Source organism: Lissotriton vulgaris, chromosome 3_1, assembly GCF_964263255.1.
Source record: "Lissotriton vulgaris chromosome 3_1, aLisVul1.2, whole genome shotgun sequence".
In the NCBI taxonomy this organism is placed as follows: Eukaryota; Metazoa; Chordata; class Amphibia; order Caudata; family Salamandridae; genus Lissotriton; species Lissotriton vulgaris.
This window is the reverse complement of record NC_141689.1, coordinates 273,631,773-273,654,918: the sequence shown is the minus strand read 5'-3', so window position 1 is coordinate 273,654,918 and position 23,146 is coordinate 273,631,773. Positions and strand designations below refer to the sequence as shown.

Sequence of the window (23,146 nt, the reverse complement as noted above, 5' to 3'; positions counted from 1 at the left end):
GGCGTGTGCTCATGACGGTGTTGAGCTCTTATGACCCCGCCCACTCACTAATTCGCCTGCACCGGCGGGGAATTAGTCCCGCGTGGGCGCAGCGGCATGACGGGTCCACGCCATCATGAGCACACGCCTCCCGTGACTCATGACAGCGTGGAGCCGTCATGAGCACGCGACGGGTTAAAGGAGTGCAGCTCGGCCTACATCTGCTGTGATATCGACAACTGAGCAGAAACCTGTAGAAAGTAGCATAATTTTCTCACAGTACGGTCAAGGCAAGCCTGCTGCTGGAAGGGTCTTGTGGTATTTGCCAGGTTTTGGGTCTCAGTGGCTGTGTATAGGAGGCCCTGTTTTGTGGGGTGGTTAACTTCGTAGTCCTATCTCATGCTGATTCATGACTAAATAATGGAGGCTGGAGTTTCAATGATACACAAATGTGCGCAAAAAGGTGATTGTTTTTTAAGAGGACTATGGCTGGATGAGCTCTTTGGATAGGGGATTTCACATGGCTGTGTGTTTTGTATGGGTCGGCAGTGATGATCAGCTCTGTGTTCTGGCAACGTGATCAGGGCCTGAGTGTTATAACTGGGGATACAGCTTAAATTGGGAGTCTAGAGCGACATCATGATGCCGGAATGGGTTTGGGAGGCTGTATGAGAGGAGCTAGCTAGCACTGACTCAGTCACAGGCACACATCAGCGGGTAGGATGGTTTATGCACCCAAGAACATTCGTTTAGAGGATTGGCTGTCAGACTCTTACTGGGCTGCAAGATCACTGCGACGCTCAACCAGGGTACTTGTGACTAAATATGTGATGATAAGGGCTGCATAGTGAGAACAAACTGTGATAGTCCTGAGGGGGCCATTTAGACTAGATGTAAATTAATGCCTTCAAGGGGACTCCGCTCTGGGATGGCCAGATTGCAGGGCAAGGATTGCTCTATGTCCAAAGTCTGAAAAGCCTCCCACACACATACAGCAGCAGCGTGAAGCTACCCTTTGACAGGATGTTGTCCTCCACAACACACGCCGAACCCCCTCCCACACCTGAGCCCTCCCCGGAACGGACATCTTGGCACCACAACACACTACCAGAAATGACAAGCGCAGCTGTTTGTTTTTTGTCCCGATGTCTTCCGCGGGAGAACATATAGAGAAGTTAAAGGCTGATGTATAACATGAAACAATCGACCTGCATACGCCCGGTCCTGCAGGATAAGTCCTCCTGACAAGCAGCCATGTTAAAATCAGGCAAATAGTTTGCTAATCATGATCTTCTTTAGGATGCCCCGATCTTAATTTCAGGCCATGCTAATAACAAAAAAGAGGCACGCAATATTGAAGCATGACAGCGGGCACCCCACAACTAATAAAATAAAGGGGACACTATTTACAGCCCTGTACTGGCAGTCGGATCAACTGGAAACATCTTAGCACTCCTGTGGAGTGTTCTTAGATGAAGGAAAACGTAGTCCCTTTTCCATTTGCTAAATGGGGCAAGGGGAAGGGTGCAAGTAATGAGGCACTGCTCCCGAAGGAGTGAACGACCCAGAAAAAGGAGCGACAAATAGCAAAATAACCATTTAGAAGCAAGAGTTTTAAAAGGACACTGAAAGGATCTAATTATAAGCAGTGGACTGGGCTGAAGCCTACAAAGAAGTATATACTAAAGTATATACATACAAGAGGTCTCGAAGGCTCGACCTAAAAAGGGTTACCAAATTATCTGAGGCTTACAGAGAAGCAACTCATCCTTCGAGGTATCTCAGTTGAATTTCATTGACTTTGCAGCTCCAGCAAGACTTCCGATTAGTAACTGTCATAAGAACTATTATTTGAGTGGCTATCTAGTCCAGACCTTGTGGCTATCTCATCTTAAAGAAGCCTAGGGAAGCTTGATTTATAAGCTAGTTTGAGCTTCCTGATATGTGGAGTAGAACTACCAGTATCGAAGTTTCCAGGTAAAGGGAAATTTTGGAGTGAATATTTATGGCTGCATTTCAAGGTTCTAGACGTAAGTTGAGTGACAGAAAGGCGTTTAGCAGAGTTAATGCTACTTGTGAAGCACCAGTTGGGATTAAGGATATACAGATTTTGATTTCTGCCAAGTAAACTGTGCAATGTTTCCAAAGTAGTAAAGTTGCAAAATTTGAGGAGAAACAATTTTCCTCGACACAAAAGTTGGAGCAGTAATTGCCAGAATCTTCTTTTGACCTTGAATTTTCTTAATTGATGAATGTGGATTTTCTGCCAGGAAAACTTCATTGGCAGGGTTTCTTTCATGCCAACTATTTTAACAAAAAGCTAACAGTCTCCAAAAGAAAATCTATATGTTATATATTATACAGAGTATTAAAACACAAAAAGAAAGCTGAACAATGTCTGTGAATTAAAATATAAAGGAACACTTTTCTTTGAATATTAACAATTTTACTGTTCATCAGAAAACTTATACTAGTTATTTTATGCGTTATCTATATTTACTAGATTTCGCTTCTCCATTCTGCCACATATTCTAAAATGGAAAGTGAATATCAAGTTTCCTGAGTTCAACTTGCATTTATAAAACAAGGTGTTGTGTGATGGTGTACGTGGATGCAGCTTTTCGGTACAATGCTGTGTTGAATTATTCAGGAATTGTTGAGGCAATATCAGTGCATAGTTGTTGCCCATAAATATCAGGATGAATTTAAAGTCTTGTCTTTACTCATTAGGATCAAAATTCCACAAGTATTTTGCAAATCAAGTTGAACTTATGTACCCAAAATGAGCGTTTTGTACCCGTGAATCCCTAATCCTGAGTCACAGGTACTAGATTGGTGGTATTTCCACATTCACAAATGAAGTCTTGAGAATGTATTTGACCATTTTAGTTGGTCCTTTCCAGAGCAACAATAAGCAAAGCTGGCCTTAGAATGACAGGCTCGCCCATGCCAGAGCTTTTCACAGAGCTGTCTGCAATAAGGTTATGCAGCAGGCTTCGTCCGATCAGGGTCTAGCGATTACGCTTTCATTAATCATATTTTACTACGGGCCACAACCTATGTTTAATACCTGCCAAAGTCTTTTCCCTCCCATTTCCCTCAGCACCTGGCATATAAACCCCACCCACTGCCAGCCCTCAACAACTCATTGGTATCACAGTTAAAGGGCTAACCTGTGGGTGATTCAGGTAAGGTAGGGAATGAACAAAGATGTTTGTGCTCAGAGGCCAGTCACTTCTCTGTAATCAGCCTGGAACTGACTTGCAGACCCAAAAGGGCCACCTGTTGCCTCGTTTTATTTAGCAACAGTTAAAAGGGTGCCCAATTTGGTTCCTCCCTGAGCGGTAGCTGAACAAAGGCTAGCCTGAAATCTAGGGTGTTTTTTCGAATTGGAGAGGGGATACATATACTTTTAATGGTACTGTTAGATTAGGAAATGTTTTTCCCTTGGAGAGACTAAGAGGACATGTACAAATGTATATATTGCTCGTTTGACTATTGGAGCCTGCACTACTGTCCTATTATTCTTGTAACGCTTAATTCCAAATCTGCAAGTTCACATTTATGACATTCAAACACCCTTCTGAGTAAAACTGGAACAATGGTATTTTAACAGACATATCATTGTAATATTCTTAAATCATAAATACGTTTTTCTTGTTTATTTTTACAGAATAAAGATCTGAAGCAAAATGTGGCAAATTGGTCAAGCAATCAAAAATTGAAAATCTCGAAGGGTGTCTCTGCAAAGTAAGATCCTTTTTCATGATATATATTCGAAGAAGGCCAGTGTATTGTTTAGTGTTTGTGTTTATTGTTGTATATGATACAAAAACATAAACAAATTATTATAACAATAAAAATCCATAACATGAAAAATCTTTAAACAATAAAGCAAGAACATTTTCACACCTTCAGGGTGCAAACCTCATTGATTACAAAGTACAAATTTGAGAAAATGATTAGTTTTCCATTAATTAAAATGTACCTTATTAATTCTGTAACATAATGCTAGGGCATAAAGGTATGGTCTTATGTCGTATTTCTTGAATAGCGGGAGAAGCTAATTTTTCCTTGGCCTTTGAGTTTTGGTTCGAAAAAGCAAAGTATCTTTACCTTCCAAACTACAGTTGCAAAGCACACCACTTAACACTATATTTGTCCTACTTTGCACATTAGACTTCAGTAGGGCAGATCCCTAGCATAAGGGCCTGATTTAGATGGGGTACTCCATCACAACTGTGACGGATATCCCATATGCCGAAATATAAATCCCCTTATATCCTATGGGATTGATATTTCTGTGGACGGGATGTCCATCACCATTGTGATGAAGTTACTTATCCGCCAAGATCTAAATCAGGCCCTAAATTATTTTTATCTATAAAGTGTATATTGCCGGGGATTGCCACTGGCCAAGGTAGGTCTCACACCCAGAAACATTTTCCAAAGCCAGGTTGTTCTCAACTCAAGACACCAACTTTGCGTTTGGGTATGCTACTAAGCTTGTATATACATCCTTAGCTGTTCTAGTGGTATTGAGACCTATTAAGGTGAGGTTGCCCCTGATAACTAAGCCTCCATTTTTCCCCCAGAGTTTTATATAGCGCGAACTTGACCCGAAGGTATCGGAGCGCTTTACATGAGCACCAGTTACGTTACACAGGGACACATTCATTTTTGTTGGGCACGGGGAGATTACATGATTTGCCCAGAGTCACAGGATGTTGAGCGTCCCTGTCGAGACTCAAACCCAATTCCCCAGCTTCGAGGTCGATGGCTCTCTCCGTAAGGCTTTCTAAGGATTTTGTAAGGATTCTAGGAGCAGGTCCTTCAAATGCATTGCCCATTAAATGCCATTCAATTTTTTAGGAGGAGATTCATTCTAGCAGAGACCTTAAATATGAACTAACAAGATCGTTCCTATTTAATCATATCCACGATAATACAGGATGTAAGTCAATTTAATTTCTAATTGTTTTCAAGCTCCAAATTCTAGGAGGTCGAGAGAGTACCAGGGTCTACCTTTACCAAAGAGAGCAAGAAGTTCTTCTCTATTAGTTGCAGCACGTTTACTTAAGTACAACCCAAATCTCAGCACCCTACATTGTTTGCAAAGCAAAAAGTGCATTTGAAGACTGAGTATGGCTCCAGCCTCCTCTGTGTGAACACCAGTCAAGGTTATGCTGAAAATGAATACCTCGATAATCATGTGGATCATTCTCTCAATCTGCCCTTCACCCATGGATGCCTTCTGAGGGGGGAAGGGCAGATTTTATCAGTATAACTTTTGTTTTAGGAGTGGTAAGGGCTAGCTCCTTTCACCAATAGTAGCTAACAAATGTATCAATGAACTTATGCTTCGAATTCTCAATGAAGGATGACAAGACTGCATCTGCGTAAGGAAAAAGATACTTTTGTACTAAGCAATTTTGGGACAACCAATTTGGATTCCTCCAAGTATGCCACAATGTTGTTTACAAATATGTTGAATAGAAGATGTGCTAGTAAACAAGCTTGGTGCACTACTGCAGGAATTTCAAAGATATAACTTTGTTGTGGATGCATTTTACAGCCACAGGTAGGTGCTGGTCGATTCCAGAGTGTTAAATTGTGATCCAAAACAAAGGCTGCTTTTGGATCAACAATAGTTATATAATAAGGCATTCTCTTTATAGGAACATATTTTGCTCAGATAGCATATAATTGAAGCACTTAATCCACACTCCACAGCCATTTTGTAAAACCAGCTTGGGTATCTGTAGTTATGCAATTTGCATCAATACAGATTTGCAGGCGATTGAATCACACCCGCCCAATCATCTTTTCAGCTTCATCCAAAAGGGATATAGGCCTATAGTTGGCTGGATCTCTACAGCTAAATTTATTTTGCAGTGGCACTATGATAGCTGATGATCAGGAAGAAGGGATGGGATCGGGTGCTAATGCCGCATTGCAGACCTTAGCTAAGATATGTGCCCACAAGTTGTAATCTGCTTTAAAGCAGTCTGTAGTGACGTGGTATGAGCCAAGTACTTTTATTGCCTTCTGAGATTTAATGGCATTTCCCTACCTCAGGGAATAATAGAATAATGTTGTTGTGGGATCTGTCTTTGCTTCTGTATGTGATTTGCCGTATAAAGTGGCGGGTTACTCTACATCACACTTTCCAGAATATAATTCTTTAAAGTGGGATACCTAGTCATTTCTTGCAGTGTGATTATCTAACCTGCATCTCACGTGCAATAAGCACAAGTTACCTGATCCCAGAATCTTTAACACTTTTTCGTCTTTGCAGTGTCGTTAAGCTTGCACCATAATCTGGTCTGGGCGTTAAGTTTTTATCTTACTTATTATTTTCTTGTAGCTAGCCCTTAGTTCTCAAAAATAGCCCTCCATATTAGCCAGTTGTCGATGTTTTGCATGACGATTGAGAGTTCTTTTTTCCCAATATTCCATGTTGATTAGTTTTTAGTCATGGTTTTTCACCCTGGGTGATTTTTGTGGTTGTCCGTGTTAGCTGCAATCTTTCCAAATACTACCTCAAACAATTCAAGGACTATACTTTCCTCCCCCTTGATTGCTCCTATAATGTTATCTCAGCACTTGGATTCCTATGGTTTAGTGCACTTTACAAATTTACATTTACATGATGTCACCTTGCTTTTCCACTAGTGGCTTGGTCTCATTGCAGTGTTTCTCCTATGTCCATCTAACTGCCCTGCTGTGCTTGTTATAATCTTTAGAGGGTATTTGGCCATATCGGTGTCGGAAGCTAGCTCTCTATATACTATACCAAAATGAGGCATAGTGTGCAGAAAGTCCAGTGGATCCCCAGGGGCTAAGGTAGATAATACTAATGCTCTCTCTTTTGTAGTAGTGTGAGCAAGCAGTTATGCTTATCAGATGGTAGTGTTAAGTGTTTGTTGTACACACAGTGGCAATAAATGAGACACACTCAATAAATAAATAATTACCAATATACTTGGTGATATTTATGTTGCAGAACCATATAACTTCCTCATAGGTAAATACGTTTATCAATAAAAACAATTTTCAGTTTCAAACATTGACACACTGCAATTTTCAAACTGTGCAATGTTAACCTATGGGATGATGAAAATAGTTTCAGCTCTCCATCTATCATCTCCTTATGTTTGCTTTGTTTGCCCTAAGTTGGCAGGGTATGCCGATATGTGGGTCCCAGATGCTTGTTTCCGGTCCAGGGAAGACCTGGCTTGGCAGTTTGATCTCGACAATTCCCATGAGGCACAGGGTCAACACTGATTTGCATATGGCTGGGTCTGAACTGGGGTGGTGAAGTGAGCTAAAGAACAATGATGGATTCAACCCAGATCTGTGACTGGGGGTGAGTGACTGAAAAGTTTCAGCACTCCGTCCATCATCTCACTGTGTTTGCCATGAAAAAAACATTCAGCATACATAGGGATAACATTGACTTACAAGACCAGTCTTCAGAAGTTAAGTTCAGTATTGGGCAAGGTTCAGTTCAGCACCAGAAGTGCACCATCAGAAACACAGGGTCGGCTGGTGCACGGTGCAAATTCGATGTTGGGCGCCCAATACAAATCAACGGGGATTGAGGGCAATCTGTCTGAGGCTGCTTACAGGTAAGTAGTGGTGGCTTTAGGGCCAGCCTTAAGGGGTTGAAGCAAGAACTAGATGGGGCCAAAGGCCGCACCAACACTACACCAGTGGCACATGGGCGGCCGGGTGCAGGGTGCGAACACAGCGTTGCAGTTATTCAGGTCGCGGAGTCTTTATTTTGAAATTGGTTGCCTGGTAAACCGGTCCGCTGTTCTCGTGAATCTTGATCTTTGTTGAAGGCGGTCAGTCTTCCCAAGGCTTTGGAGGTTACTGGGCTGCAGGACGGGGTTGTCTTTTGATGCAGGATCATTGAGAGCTGCAGACATTGGGGATAGGGCTGGGGTCAAGCCAGTTGGTGTCTGCATTAGTCTTTGCTTGTGTGATCTGTAGTGTCCAGCTCTTGCTAGATCTTCGGGAAGCGAAGTTAAGGGCCTGGAGATGCACCCTAAATACTAGATTTAGGGCTGTTAAAAGGGAGTGACAGGTATTGAACAATGGGCTCCTTACTTGGGGTTTCTACACCCTCTATTATTCCCATCTCTTGAGGAAGTAGGGCATAGTCCTAGCCCTTATTGGATAATTAACACCATCTTCAAGATGGTGGGCACCGTAAAGCGCAATTCACTTCTCCTCCAGCACCTGAGGGGTGGAGTTGGCAGAGGAGGGCACACCTCCTATTCTATCTACGTTTTCCCATCTGTTCACCTGCCCAAAAGGGGGTGAGGTCAGGAAGGGGGCCTGCTCCTTCTAACAGGAGAGGCTGGAGTCGCATTAAAAAGTCAGCAAGGCCTTTGAAGCCTCCCGCCATCCATGGCTCTTAGTGACCAGGGGGAGGTGTGAACACCTCCGCTCAGGAAAGGAATTGTTCTCAGCCTCAGGCACTCTCCCCATGAGATCAGAACAGGTCTGGTGGTAGCAGGCTGGCTTAGGCCAGTCAGTGACCACACTAAGGATAGGTAGGTTTCAGGGAACCCCTCTAAGGGGTGTCTGTGTGAACTTTGTAAACAATCTGACACTTGAATCAGTGCAGGTTTAGTATGCGGAGATATGTGGTACCAGACATCCCATACTTGAGAGAAAACATCATGGAAGTGTTGAACTCATAATGACAAGTGCCCAGCCCATGTACTTTGGCTTCCTTTGTCATTTACAATATCCAGGAATCGACAAAGATATTGCAGATATAGTTCACCCTGCCTTAGGGCGAAGGCCTGCTACAGGGGTGTCTTGTCTATATCTCCTGCAGTGTCAATGGGCCTTGCACACAGGGATGTATGTCATGTCGACTCCTAAGTTTTCTCTGCAACAAGACAGGCAGCCTGCAATGGCAGTGAACCTAGCTTTAGTGAGGGGTCCCTGGGGTTGCACAACCAGTGCTGCAGCCCCAGACGACCATCTTCAGTACCCATGCCCTAAGTACCCGGGGGTACCACCTACTATGGACTTCCAGGGGGAATGGAAGTGGTGCCAATCGTGGTATAGTTTTAGGGAAAGAACACTGACACTGGGAACCTAAATGTTAAATGTTACAGGATTTCTAAAGCGCATGGCTGCCCGTGAGCGTCCCAGCGCTGAATGAATACAGGCGGAGTCGTAAGGGGAGGCTCACAGGAACAGCCAGGTTTTCAGAGATTTTCGGAAGGCCAGAAGATTAGGCTGTGCACGAATGTCAGGAGGTAGGGAGTTCCATAGTTTGGAAGCGTTGTAGGAGAAACGCCGACCTCCTGATCGCGCTCTCTTGATCTTGGGTGGCAGAGTTAGATGGGCTTTAGAAGATCGAAGAGGTCTGGAGGTGGTGTAAGGAGTCACCAGGTCTCTGAAGATGGGAGGCGCTTTCCCGTTGAGGATTTTGTGCGTTAAACAGAGCGCCTTAAATTGCACTCTTTCCACCACGGGCAGCCAGTGAAGCGCTTTAATGGCTGGCTTGGCCGAGCACCGGCTCTTGGTGTTGGTGAGGATCCGTGCGGCCGCGTTCTGCACCACCTGAAGTTTAGTAGTAACTTTCCGTGGGGCACTCGGAAACAGTGCGTTTACATAATCCAGACGTGACAGGATGAGGCCTTGGATGAGGAGTTTCCTTGATGGAAAAGGGAGCAATGGTAGAATTTTCCAGGCGGATCGCAGAAGCCCATAGCAGACCCCGGCCGTTTTCCTAGCTTGGGTGTGCATGGTAAGATTTTGGCCCAGCCATAGTCCGAGGCTTTTGATCTCGGATTTAGGGGTTGGGGGCTTGCCCATGCATGGGGGCCATAGAGATTCTGGACGAAAATGAGCCTGATTCCCCCTTACCAGTATCTCCGTCTTGTCGCTATTGAGCTTCAAGTGAGAACTGTCCATCCAGCTGACTATGTCTCTCAGACAGGAGTAAAGGTTGGTGGTAGGGTTTTCCTGCTGAGAGAGGGAGACAACCAGCTGGGTGTCGTCAGCATACGTTAGGAGTTTGATCCCGTGTGAGGTGACTATTTTTTCCAGCGGGGACATATATACGTTGAAGAGCGTGGGGCTCAAGGAGGAGCCCTGTGGCACTCCGCAACGTATAGGGGTCTCTTTGGATGTGTAACTACCCTCAATCATCTGGAATGAACGGTCATGGAGAAAGGATTTCATCCAGGTCAGGGCAACATCTGTAATCCCAAGATCACTAAGTCGCTGGACCAGGATTTGGTGGTTGACCGTGTCGAAGGCAGCGCTCAGATCCAGGAGGATCACTGCCACTGATCCTCCTGCATCCATGAACTCCCTGGCCTCCTCGACCACCGTCACCATTGCTGTTTCCGTGCCCTGGCCGGGGCGAAACCCCGTCTATGATGGTTTGAGTAGTTCATTCGATTCGAGGTAGTGTGATAGCTGGGCATTTATACATTTTTCTGTCATTTTACTGATGCAGGGGAGGAGCGATATAGGCCTGAAGTTGGCTAAGTTGAGGGGGTCTAGAATAGGTTTTTTTAGTAAGGCTCTAACCTTAGCCTTTTTCCAACTGGGGGGCACCACTCCATGTGCCAGAGAGGCATTGATCAAGTGTACCATAGGTGCGAGGATGGTGGGTGTTTCCTGCTTTAGGATTTTAACTGGGGCAGGGTCAGAAGGTGAGCCACTTTTAATAGATTGGAGAATGGGGGCCAAAGTTTCCTTACTTATGGGAGCGAACGTCTCAAGTCTCGTGTTAAGGTTCTGGGCCTGTATTAGGGAGGTAGGTGATGGGTCCAAAGGGATAGGCGGGAGTTGCTGCAGGATATTTTGGATTTTTTGATCGAAGTACGTGGCCAGCTTATCACAGTGGGTGTCTGGGAGGATAGACGGGCACGTGGGCTCTGGGGTTTTCAAGAGTAGTTTTACAATACGGAAGGTCTCCCTCGACGAGCAAGATGCAGCATTAATTTTCTCTTGAAAAAAGGTTGTTTGGGCATTTTTTAAGGCTTTTTTTATAATTGAGGATGGCCAGCCTGTATTCCTTCTTGCTATTAGGGTCGAAGTCTTTCCACCAGGTTCTTTAAGCCCTTTTGCATAGCTTCTTCAAAAGGCGGGTTTCCTGGGTGAACCATGGGAAGGAGGTTTTTTTGCGGGATGTCCGATTTGGTTTTTTAGGGAGGATGGTATTGAGGGACTTTTCGATCCAAGATGAGAACTCCGCGCCCGCTGTTATGGGGTCGGTGGCATGACTGGGCTTGGAGAGGTCCAGGATCTGTTCCCATTTTTTGGGGTCTAATTTTGCCCAGGGACGAGCCGGTCTACCGGGAGGTTGAATGGGAGGCGCGTTGGTCGGGATCTCCCAATTGAAGGGGATGAGCATGTGGTCTGACCAGGGCAGAGGGATCGGGGCATTGGTTTTCAGGGTATCGATGTTACAAAAAATGGGGTCAAGTAAGTGCCCATGACTGTGCGTGGGTTGGTCGTTCTTAAGATGGAGATGATGGGTAGCAAGGTCTAGGAGCAACTCTGATGCGGTGTTGTCCTCCCTATTATCGAAGTGCAATTAAGATCCCCTAGGATTAGTAGGTTAGACAAGATGCTTGTCATGTCACCTAGTTAGCAGGAACCCAGTACTCTTCAGTCAAAGTTGCATCAAAAGCCAGGCAAAAAGTGTGGAGTTACTGCAACAGAAACCCACTTTCCGACAATCAGTGGTTACATTTTTTAGTTAAAATAATCACTAGCCCGTCTGGGCTGACCAGCAGTGGATTGTGATCACTTTCTAGTCTGTCAACCATTTTCTATTTCTATTTCTATTTAAAATTATTTGTACAGCGCACGTACACCAGCGGTTTCTTGGCGCTTGTAACTGAAAGAGGTCAGAGGAGAAATCCCGGGGTAGGCGAAAAAAGAGAAACTGAGGAATTAATTAAAGGATTTGGCAAAAAGGTATGCCTTGAGTTGTTTTCGGAATAACAGATATGAGGTTGAAGCTCTGAGTTCTGCAGGCAGAGAGTTCCAGAAAGTCGGGGCAAGGGTCGCAAACTTCGAGCCTCCCCATTTCTTTCTTCGAAACCGTGGGACAGTGAGAAGGGATTGGGAAGATGACCTTAGTTCCCTAGATGGAACATAGGGGATGATCTCTGAAGAGATGAAAGCTGGCGCCGTGCCCAGTCGTGCTTGGAAGGTGATAGATGCAAGCTTAAACTGAACACGGGCCCAGACGGGAAGCCAATGCAAAGCTTTCAAGAGAGGAGTGGTATGGGAGGATTTAGGGAGTTTGAACACCAGGCGTGCCGCCTGGTTCTGGATCTGCTGCAAACGCCGAAGACTATATGCAGGAATACCTGCATATAGGGCGTTGCCATAATCCAGGCGGGATACGACCATGGCAAGAGTGATAAGTTTTAGTGCATCAAAAGAAAAAAAACGGGACACCTTGCGAATGGTGCGAAGGGCCAGGAAGGAGGAAGAAACCACAGAACTCACCTGGGAGTGAAGGGTAAGTTGTGAGTTGAGCTTGATGCCAAGGGTTTTAACCGAGGTGGAGGGAACAGGTGGGGCACCAAGGGAAGGGGGCCAGAAAATGGGGGACCAGGGGCTGGATGAACCACCCGTCAACACCAGCTCGGTCTTATCTGGGTTGAGCTTAAGATGGTTGTGGTTCATCCAGTCCCGGATATGCATCATGATAGTTTGAAAGTTGGAGATAGAATCGGGGGAAGAGGAGAGGTTGAACACAAGCTGGAGGTCATCCGCATAATTAAATACGGTGACCTCCATTTGTTGCAATGAAAAGATAAGAGGGGAGATGTAGAGATTGAATAAGAGGGGGGAAAGAGAGGAACCTTGGGGAACCCCGCACTGAACGTCACGGAAGTCTGCAGTGAAGTCACCCAGGCGAACAGCCTGGGTGCGGTCCCTCAGGAAGGAGGATAACCAAACCAACGCGGTACCCCCGATCCCCGCCGCCCTGACACGGGAAAGTAAGATGGAGTGGTCCACCGTGTCAAAGGCGGCTGAGAGGTCGAGGAGAACCAGGGCCTGAGGTTGGTTGGTGTCCATTCCCTCCCTGAGGTTATCAAGGACCGAAAGCACTACAGACTCCGTGGAGTGTGCGGGGCGAAACCCGGCCTGGCGGGGGGCAAGGGCCCCGTTCTTCTCCACGAAAGAACTCAGGGCGTAGGTGACGTGACGCTCGAGTACTTTCGCCAGGAAAGGTAGGAGAGAGATGGGGCGGAAATTGACTGGGATAGAGGGATCGGCACCAGGCTTTTTCAGGATAGGGACTATTACAGCAGATTTAAGTGAGTTAGGTACCACACCCTGGGATAAGGAACTGTTGAGAAGGTGGAGGGGGGGATCTGGGCAATTGGAGAAGATATGACGGAGGATATGGGCCGGGCAGGGATCTAGCGGAGACCCTGATTTAACAAGTGGGATTATGGCATTTATTGATTCCTTGGTTAGAGGTGGGAGGGTGGTGAGATGGTCCTTGGGGGGAGGACACTGAGGGTCCACAAAGGTAGGGGAAGGCAAGGGAATATTGGTTTTAATAGTTTCGATTTTTTGAATGAAGAATTTATTCAGGGAGTGACAAAGTTCCAGAGAAGGGGTGGGTTTGAGAGAGGTTCGGTCCGAGAACGCTAGATTGTGAACAATCGAAAAGATTTCCTTCGATTTGCTTTCGGCTGCGAGGGTTTTGGAGGAAAAGTAGATGGTTTTTGCCTCAAGGATGTTTTTCTTATATAGGGTCAGGATGTTTGTAAACTCTAGGCGTAAGGAGGGGCAGTAGTTTTTCCTCCAGGCCCGCTCAGCACGCCGCACCGCCAGTTTAGTGGCTTTGAGATCTGGATTAAACCACTGGTTGGCGTCTTTCTCTCGTTTGGTTGAGACCCGCTTCAGAGGAGCAATGGTATCACAGCCTGCAGAGAGCCATTGATCAATGGCCGTAACCTGAGAGCAGGTAGATAGATCTTGGAGGAGGGGAGCGGAGGAAGTGAGTATGGAAGATAGACTGTCAAGGTCTACTCGGCCCCATGCTCGGACCCAGGTGTTTTTGGGGAGCGGGGGCTTGATCGGAGGGTGAATGGGAAGAGAAAAGGAAATCAGGTGATGATCGGACCAGGTGCAGGGTGAGATTGAAAGGGATTCAACGGGGCAATTGGAAGACCAAATCTGGTCAAGAGTATGACCTTTGACGTGGGTGGGAGAGTGGATGTGGGAAGTAAAGTTAAGAGAGGAAAGGGTATCTGAGAACTCCTTGGAAGATGGGCATTCGGCTTGGTCAGAAGGCCAAAAATTAAAATCACCCAAAAGTAAAATGGAAGAGTTATTAACTGTGATAGTAGCCAGAACATCCAGAAAATCCGGGAGGAATAATAAGGGAGATTGGGGAGGACGATAGATGAGAATACAGGTAAGAGGGGGCGTGGTGGAGGTGGTACGGATGGCTAAAAACTCAGTAGTAGCAATATCAGGAAGGGACAGGGGCTGAAAGGGGAGGTCGGTTCGAGCGATGACCGCCACCCCACCTCCAGCTTTACCATTAGGCCGGTCGGCACGGATAGCGTAATATGGAGCTGGTAGAGTAGCCAATAAGGTGGGGAGGGAGTCGTCACGGAACCAAGTTTCTGTTAGAAAAAGAAGGTCGGGGGCATGGAGATCCAGCAAGACCGACAGTTCATGGGCGTGGGCAACTGCAGACCTAGTGTTTAGATAAATAGCCGTGAGAGGCCTAGGGACCGCTGGAGAAGTGCTACCGCTGGAGGGAGTCGGGGGCACAGGTTGAGGCCAAGGTATAATCAAGGGGGCAGGAGGAGCTAAGCCAAGAGACGAAATGTGGGAGCAGGTGGAAGCAGATAGCGGCCATGGGCCCCGAAGGCGGCGCAGTAGAGCAGAAGTGTAGGTGGTAACGCGAGCAGAGTGACATGCCCCTTGCCCCGGCCGGTCGCCGGGGCAAGGGGCATGTCTTTTTCAACCCTCCATGTTGATTAGGATATAATCTTTCAAGATTTTGTTATTTCCAAGACTAAATGTGGAAATCGGAAATAGTACAGCCATTTAAAAAGAATGGACTACAGTTTAGAAGAGTCCTAAATCTTTTACTTCTGTAGGTTTTTCTTTTCTCCTGATTTACTCTCAGCCCCCCTCAAACTCTCATCCTCTTCAAAGACTGCATCTTCAGTGGTCCTCTTGGTAGGGTGTGGGGATTAAAGCCTCCTCACGACAACAGTTTGTGGTGTTTTTGAGAGTCTATTTCCTTTTAAGCTGCCCCATGATATTTCCAATGTCTCAGTGATCACCTTTTTCCCAGAGCAGGAACCTAGTGTGAATATAAATGCTCAAAATGTCCACAATCTCCCTCGATGGTGTGGCTCTAGTCAACTGTATATGTAGAGCATATAACAATGCTTTTCGAACAGGTAGTTGCTTTATATTGCATTTGCATTGCAGTTTAGTTGAAACAAAAAATTCTAGCCTGTCCATTGGTCGACCGCTGCTTTTTTTTATTATGAATATGAAATTCTGTAAACTCATCTAATGTAATCTCCATTAACAACCACATCCCATAAAAAGGCATGTATTGGCAATGAATATTTGCCCGCCATTCCAGCTCGTTCATTTTTTAATTCAGACCTGCAATATTCCAGGAGAGGGATGAGTAGGTTATTGGCATTTTAATCAGGGATCTCTACTTCTCCTTGTCAGTAGACAAAGCTGATATCTATTTTACTAGAGAAAATGTGTCACTACATTTATTGGCTGCTGCTGGAAATCGGCAACCCTAGCAAAGTCCCCATTCCTGCACAAGAGAAAGGCCTCAGCCCATCACACAGGTTTCCCGCAATCCCAGAAGTTTGGTCTAAACCAAGATTTTTATTTATTTATTTATTTTATTTTATGCGTTTTTATATAGTGCGGACTTTACCCGAAGGTGTCGGAGCGCTTCACAATAGGAACAGTAGTGAAACATGAGGAAACCTTACAAGTCAGCATGTTACCAAAGCAAACGTTACGTTACATAAGGCAATGGTGACAATTGTGCATGTATCAAGAGCAAACAAAATACAAGAGTCTGCAAATGATACGTTACAAGAGGAAAAAGTGACGTGTGTATGTTACAAAAGCGTACAAGGTACAAATAGAGATATAATACTGCACTAAATGGCAGATACTCAAAACACAAGAACAAAAGGTGTTACATGAGGCAATGGTGGCAATTGTGCATGTAACAAAAGCAAACCAAAAAGAAGAGGTAGTAAATGATACATTACAAGAGGGAAAGTGAAGTGTGCATGTTACAAAGGAGTACACAATACAAGTAACAGTATAATACTGCAATAAATGGCAGACTCTCAAACCAAAAGAACACATTGGGAAGGCACTTCAATAGTCATGTAGAACAGAATTTCCTATAATGGAAGGACTTCCTTCAGATAATAGAGAGGGTGTGAATTACATTTGGACATGTCTTTGAAGGAGGAGAGATTTGAGGTCAATTTTTAAGGCCTTGGAAGAGGTGGTGGTCCGGAGCTGAAGCGGAAGTGAGTTCTAGATTCTCACTGCGTTGCCTGAAAAGGATTGGGCCATCGACCTTCCCTTCTTGAAAGTGGGAGGTTCAAGCAATAGATTTTCCACATTACGTGATGGTCTAGAGCCTCCAGAGAGTTTCAGTTTATTTGCCAGGTAGTGAGGAGAGAAGCAGTGCAAGGTTTTGTGGGTGTACAGGCAGTCTTGTAGCTAGATCTTGCCTCAATGGGAAGCCAACGGAGGGTGGATAAAATGGGTGTGATGTGGTCGCTTCTTTTGGCCCCATATATGAAACGAGCTGCTGAATGGAGAACAGATTTAAGGGGGTACAGGTGGGATTTGGGGAGGCCAGTAAGAAGAGAGTTGCAGTAGTCCAATCTGGAGAGAACCAGCGATTGGACCATGGTTATGTGGTCATGCTCCGGGAAGAATCGACGAATCCCCCAAAGAAGGCGCAGTTGGTATTGAGCAGAGTTTGCAATGGAATTTATGTGGGAGAGTAGATTGAGTTTTGTGTCGAGTAGGACACCAAGAAATTTTGCACTGTCGACAATGATGGGTTTATTGTTGATTAGATTCATCTGATCCATCCATGATTGAACCGAGGGAGGAGAAAGTGAGGAGGAGAGGAGGAGGAATTCAGTTTTAGAGGGATTCAGAATCAGTTGATGAGTTAACATCCAGTTTTGAATGGAGTCGAGAGTACAGCTTAGGATGGAGAGATCATGAGTGGAGGCTACCTTGAGGTAGATTTGAGTGTCGTCCGCTTAGAGATAATGGATCCCGGATTTGCTTAGGAGATTTCCAAATGGTTCTAAATAGAGATTGAACAATGTGAGTACAAGTATATAGCCTTCAGGAACACCTTGACCAACTGCCAAAGGAGATGAAAGACTATTCGCTATTTTGATCATTTGGGATCTATCAGAGAGGAAGGAAGCAAACCATTTAAGCACAGTGCCCTCCTTACCCATTCTCTGTTGAAGAGTGTTAAGGAGAGTGTTGTGATTGACAGTGTCAAAGGCTGCAGAAAGGTCAAGGAGAATAAGAAGACAAGACTCGCCAGAATCGAGTATCCGAAGTGCGTCATCAATCACTTGCAGCAGGGCTGTTTCAGTGCTGCAGCTTTGAATGAAGCCGGACTGGAAATTGTCAAGAAGATCATTGTCCATGATATGACGAGAGAGTGGTTTCGCTACTCCTCTTTCTGTGATTTTCGGAAGAAAAGGTAGGTCAGTGATGGGGCAGAATTTGTTGAGGTCGTTCACATCAGCAGTGGGTTTTATAAGCAGAGGAGCTGACTGGCCAGATAAAACACTGTTATATAATGTAGTTCGTATCAATGTCACAAAGTCAGGTGAATGAGTCCTGTTTGGTGCACAGGTCAAAATTCTAACTTAACAAGGTGAGAAATCTGATCTGTGGGAACAAATATGTGATCTTGATAGACAAGGGCAGTTGAAAACCCTAGACTTTGGTAATCGTAAGATCAAATTTATATGGCACCTGAGATTGTTTAATGTGACCACCGTATTCCAGTTATGATAGGTTTCTATTTGTTAAGGTCGATTATGGACACATGGTAGGGATGTTTGGTGGTACAAGGTACAGTAATGAGACATTTGGCTGCTGGTTTCTTGGGATGGTGTCTAGACAAGTCAGACTTTTTCTGATGAGACAATCGATAATAAACAAAATCACACTTCCAACTTAAATCTGTGGCATTTGGACTGTCAGAGTTGTTTTGTAGTGAAATGGAAGGGCAGGATAATGCCACCTGAGGCCTTTTGGCTTCCATACATGAGCAATTAGGCAAGCAAAAAGGTACTTAAGGAGAATGGTAGTTGAAAAAGATGTGTGATCCGTTTTATGGTGTGTGGGTGGTGTGCCATGTATGGTTTCATTGAATCACTGGATGAGGACACTGATCTCATGTGTCCCTGATTCTGTTGGCGGAATACAGCTAAACTATTGGTTTTAAAAATGTGCTGTTGAAAATTGTGTTCAAAGACTGCCATGACTGTGACACTCAAATGCTTTACCAAACTATCCTATCGGTAGAGGTGCAGTGCCAGCTTGATGTACTTTTGATATGGGCTTTGCCTATTTAGGACCATAGATCTCCATCTGAAGATTCTTGTTCAAATATTACCAGTATTTTGGTCTTAAACCAAAATATTTTTTCAGGCACTGCAAAATGGAAATGGAGCTTCCAGTTGATGTAAAGAATTGGGTGGAGCAAGGACCAAACTCATTATGGAGGGACAAAATGTGATTTCCAATCTGAAATAAAGACTGCAAACTCATCCAGATGTGCATAATGGTGATATTGGTTTAAAAAGAATCCACTGCATTCTCTATTAGTCTTTTTGGTGGTACCAGGCTCATTGACTGACTTTGAAGATTCCATTGAGCTTTGTTAACTTACCTGGGGGGGGGGGTGGTGGTCGGTGATGTATAAAACATTCAGCTTTCTTAGTAATTGATGAAGCAAGGGCAAAATGAAGAAGTTACTGGTGTGCCAAGGTGCAGCCAGAGTCCAAAATAGAATTTGTGCTGGCCCCGGATCCACATACTAATTGTCCACCCTTTGTGATGATATTTTGATGTGAAAGGCTGTGATGTAGGTTCAGGTCACAGGGCAAAGACTGTTCCGCAGTGATGAATCTGTTTGGTTAGATATCTCCTTAAATACTATTTTTAGGGATGAAAATACTCCTCCTGGGTGCAGGTGTTGCTGGAAATAGAGAAGTTGGCAATTAGTTTGTCGCTTATGGTTGGTTCTTATAGAGATGAACAGGCATTATGTGGGTGCTGCTGATTTTTTTCATCGGCAGTGTAGAAATATGCAGTGTCTTTAATGTAGTTCTGTTTTTTAACTGATCTATTCTGAACTTTCCTTAGAGTTAGTTGAAACATTTATAAATTCACCAAGCCCAGTCTTCAGAGGCCACACTCCCAGCCCCTATTGAGTAGGAAATTCCTCTATGCTTCCAGGAGCTGATTTGCTTTTCACGCCCATAACATGATGTCATTTAAAATGTCTAGCAACGAAGGGATGAAAGCTGTCGCAGAATGGATGAAGAACAACCATCTGAAGCTGAACTCAGACAAGAGAGAGGTCCTCATCCTCTGCTCCCCCCCCCCTCACTCTGGGACGACTCCTGGTGGCCGACCGCCCTGGGAGGTGCACTGACACCCACTGACCTCACTCGCAACCTGGGGTTCATCCTTGACCCAACGCTCTCCATGACCAAGCAAGTAAACGCCGTCTCTTCCTGCTTCAACACCCTCTGCAAGATCTACAGGTGGATCCCCACCTACACAAGAAGAACGGTCACCCGGGCCCTAGTCAGCAGCAGGCTGGATTTCGGAAATGCCCTCCACGCTGGAGCACCGTCCAAACTGCTTAAACTACTACAACGCATATAGAACGTATAAAGAACGCCTCCGCCCACCTGATCCTCGGCATCCCTCGACACAGCCACATCACCCTCCACCTGAGAGACTTGCACTGGCTCCCCGTCAATAAGAGGATCACCTTCAAGATTCTCACCCACTCACACAAGGCGCTCCACGACACAGGACTAGCACACCTCAACAGTCTACTCACCTTCTACACCCCGAACCGCCAGCTCTGCTCCACCGACCTCGCTCTCGCCACCGTCCCCCGCATCTTTAAAACGACCTCCGGAGGCAGATCGTTCTCCCACCTCACCGCCAAGACCTGGAACACCCTCCCCATCCTCCTACGGAAGATCTAGGACCTACTAACCTTCAGGAGGCGACTCAAGACCTGGCTATTCGAGCAGTAGCCGCACCGCCCCCTAACCCCCTCCCCCCCACACCCCCAGCGCATTGAGACCCTCACGGTGAGTAGTGCGCTTTATAAGTGACATGATTGATTGATTGCAACAGATCCTGTGCTTGCCAAATGGCTACAATCCTAATAATCCCGTTGCTAACCACTTTGTTGCAGCCATTTTATCCCATGTGAATCTGTTTTACTCCCCCTCTTAGAACAAAGGGGTAGCTTCTGCAGAAGGTGTAATCTTCCTTAAGAGTGCTTATAGGAAACAAACCCTGAAAAATCAGTTTTTATAAGCCGTGCATTCCTTAAACTTTTCAAAACTCACAAATGATGTGGAATTTCAAAAATCCTATGATTACTTTTTACGACTTGTTCTATCTAGGTTCTAATATATTTTATGCTTGTCTGCTTCTACAAAGTTTTTAAAAAATGTAGAAGAGGTTTAAAGGTTGGTAGAATGACTGGAAGCCACCATGCTCTTCCAGGCTCACTTTAGCAGTTCTACTGTGGCCTGGCGGAAGCTATCCTTTGCTCCGCCCCATTTTATCACTGCAAACCACTTTCTACAGGAAGATTTGGAGGCTGCGTTACACATGCTGCAAATGACAGCTTCTCTACCTATAGGGCGTAACAAATCTTGGCAGCCTGGCTACTATTGTGAATTTATACAGAAAAATGATTGGGCCGACCTCTGCAGAAACTCTAGGTCTGCCTTAAGCTGTGTAATATTCTGAATGTTATTACTTCTAGGCTTTGAATTTTTTACCAATCCATTTGCCGGGGAATGATTTTCAGAATGAATTATCAGCCACGTTTGCTGAAGGAAAGAGAAAAATCAGGCTGGAAGGTACCTGATCAGCATCTTAATTTGCAGGTATTATAGAACATCTGTTATTTATGGCGAGGGAGCAGCACATTAATCATTAAAGTCATGGAGGAATGTTTAATTTAATTGCATTGATGTTTATGTACGATTATTTGCCTTGATTAAGCAGGTGCGGATAGCTGTTTTCCATAGTGCATGGTGTCAAATAGATCTATTCGGCTCATTTAACGTTTCCTCTCTATCTGACTGGATCTTCTTAGAGTTTGTCAAAAATGGCATATCTAAGATAATGAGCATGCTGAAAACCTGCAAGCACCAACCCCTGGAAGTATAGCACATTGCTTTCTATTTGCCGGTGGCAGCCTCACGCCTTCCTCAGTTACACGTGGACAGTGCATGCAGAAAGGTCTTTCCTGAGTCATTCTGCCACAAGCAGGAGGAAGTGATGGTAACATAGACATGAATGTATTTTAGTGTAACCTTTGGGTGTAGCCTTAAATTCTATTAGGAAAGCATAAACAATCCTAGTGAGCAATAGTAAGAAATCTACCCGGCAAACCAAAGAGGAGACTGGTCAAAGACTTGCATTTAGTTGTGGGTGGGATTACACACACAATTTAGTCAAGGGGACTCCCCTCTGGTAAGCCAGTTCTTTTCTTTAAGCGTGTCCTCTAACTATCTGTCTTGTAGCTTGGTCAAGCAGACGGGCAGCTTTTTAGAGATTCATACCTGGTGTGGAATCATGTTGATTATGGGATAATTACTGGTTGTGGTGCACTTCTTGTCTGACAAGAGACCCCGTCTCCTGGGCTGTAAGTAGACTAAGAATTTAGAGACTAATTTTGTGAACCCGAAGAATCGGCCACTCCTTACGGAAGTGCGTGTCCCTCTTGTGATACCTTGGAAAATTGACTGTTAATATTTTATAGAATTTTTTGGGGAGAATTTGTAATAAAAATATAGTATTTCTCTTCTAATTGCCACACTAGCGTCTGTGTGGTTTAATACATCGATTACCCTGAATCTCCAGAGTAGTACAATGCTATATCCATACTGTATAGGTTTTCTGTGGATGAAGCATCCATAGTGATGTTTGGTGTGGGACTCGATGTAGCCTTTACCCGAGTACTGGTGAAAAGTGAGATTGCTGCTGTGAAATACTTCACAGTCACACTATATGGCACAGAGAAGGAAGAGAGGGTTTGTTACAAGGACATCTGAAACAAATGTCGTAGGTAGGTTGGTCATTTCAATTGAGTAAGAGTCAAACATTTGTAAACAAAATATAATTGAATAAGAAACCTCCATCAGTGACAAATGATGGCAAATCAGGAACTAGACATTTCCCCGTCAGCTTAAGCTGTATAAATGTAGAGTCTCTTAAAAGTACCAAAGGCCAGCTGCGTTTTTTCCAAATGCAAGATGAAAGACAAAGGTATCTTTCCATGTTATGTTCCTCTGCCTTCGTTAACATCGAAATAAGAATGTTAAGCGTTTTTCCTCTGCTGAGAAGAGCAGTCAAGAAGGGCACAGAGATACTGTGTACATTGTGTTTTGCAACAATTATGAGTAACTGTCTGCTTCGAGGCAAATGTAACGGGCCCTCTTGCGGGTATGCTCGGACCCGGGGAATGCACTAAATACTTGGGGCCACAGACACACTATAGGTTACAGACTCAAAATCCATGTGCGGTCTTGGCCCATTTATTATATAGCCCCTGGCCATATATGGCCAGAGAATGTACATGGTGCTATATCCGGGTCATCTTGGCACTGTGGGCTTTGCTTAAGTCATTACATCCCTCCCCAACTTGGCCACCACTTAAGTTTTGATGGCTCTCCCCTCACCTAATTCCCCTTGTACCACTCATTCCTTTGCCTGCTGTAATTGATCGCTGCCTCCCTTCTGCACATTGACTCTCCTCCTCATTTGCTTGTTCCTATTCCCCACTGCATCCCCCTTTTGTTGCTTCCAACCC

General features: G+C 44.9%; 1 protein-coding gene across 1 annotated transcript in view; it reads left to right on the top strand.

The window, feature by feature from the left end:
* The window catches only part of CCDC68 (coiled-coil domain containing 68), a 224,804-nt gene that overhangs the window by 177,374 nt on the left and 24,284 nt on the right, over nt 1-23,146 (top strand). The window contains exon 10 of the mRNA XM_086960408.1: nt 3,653-3,729. Within this exon, the coding sequence (XP_086816534.1) occupies nt 3,653-3,729 (77 nt within the window). The remainder of the gene's footprint in view (nt 1-3,652; nt 3,730-23,146) is intronic.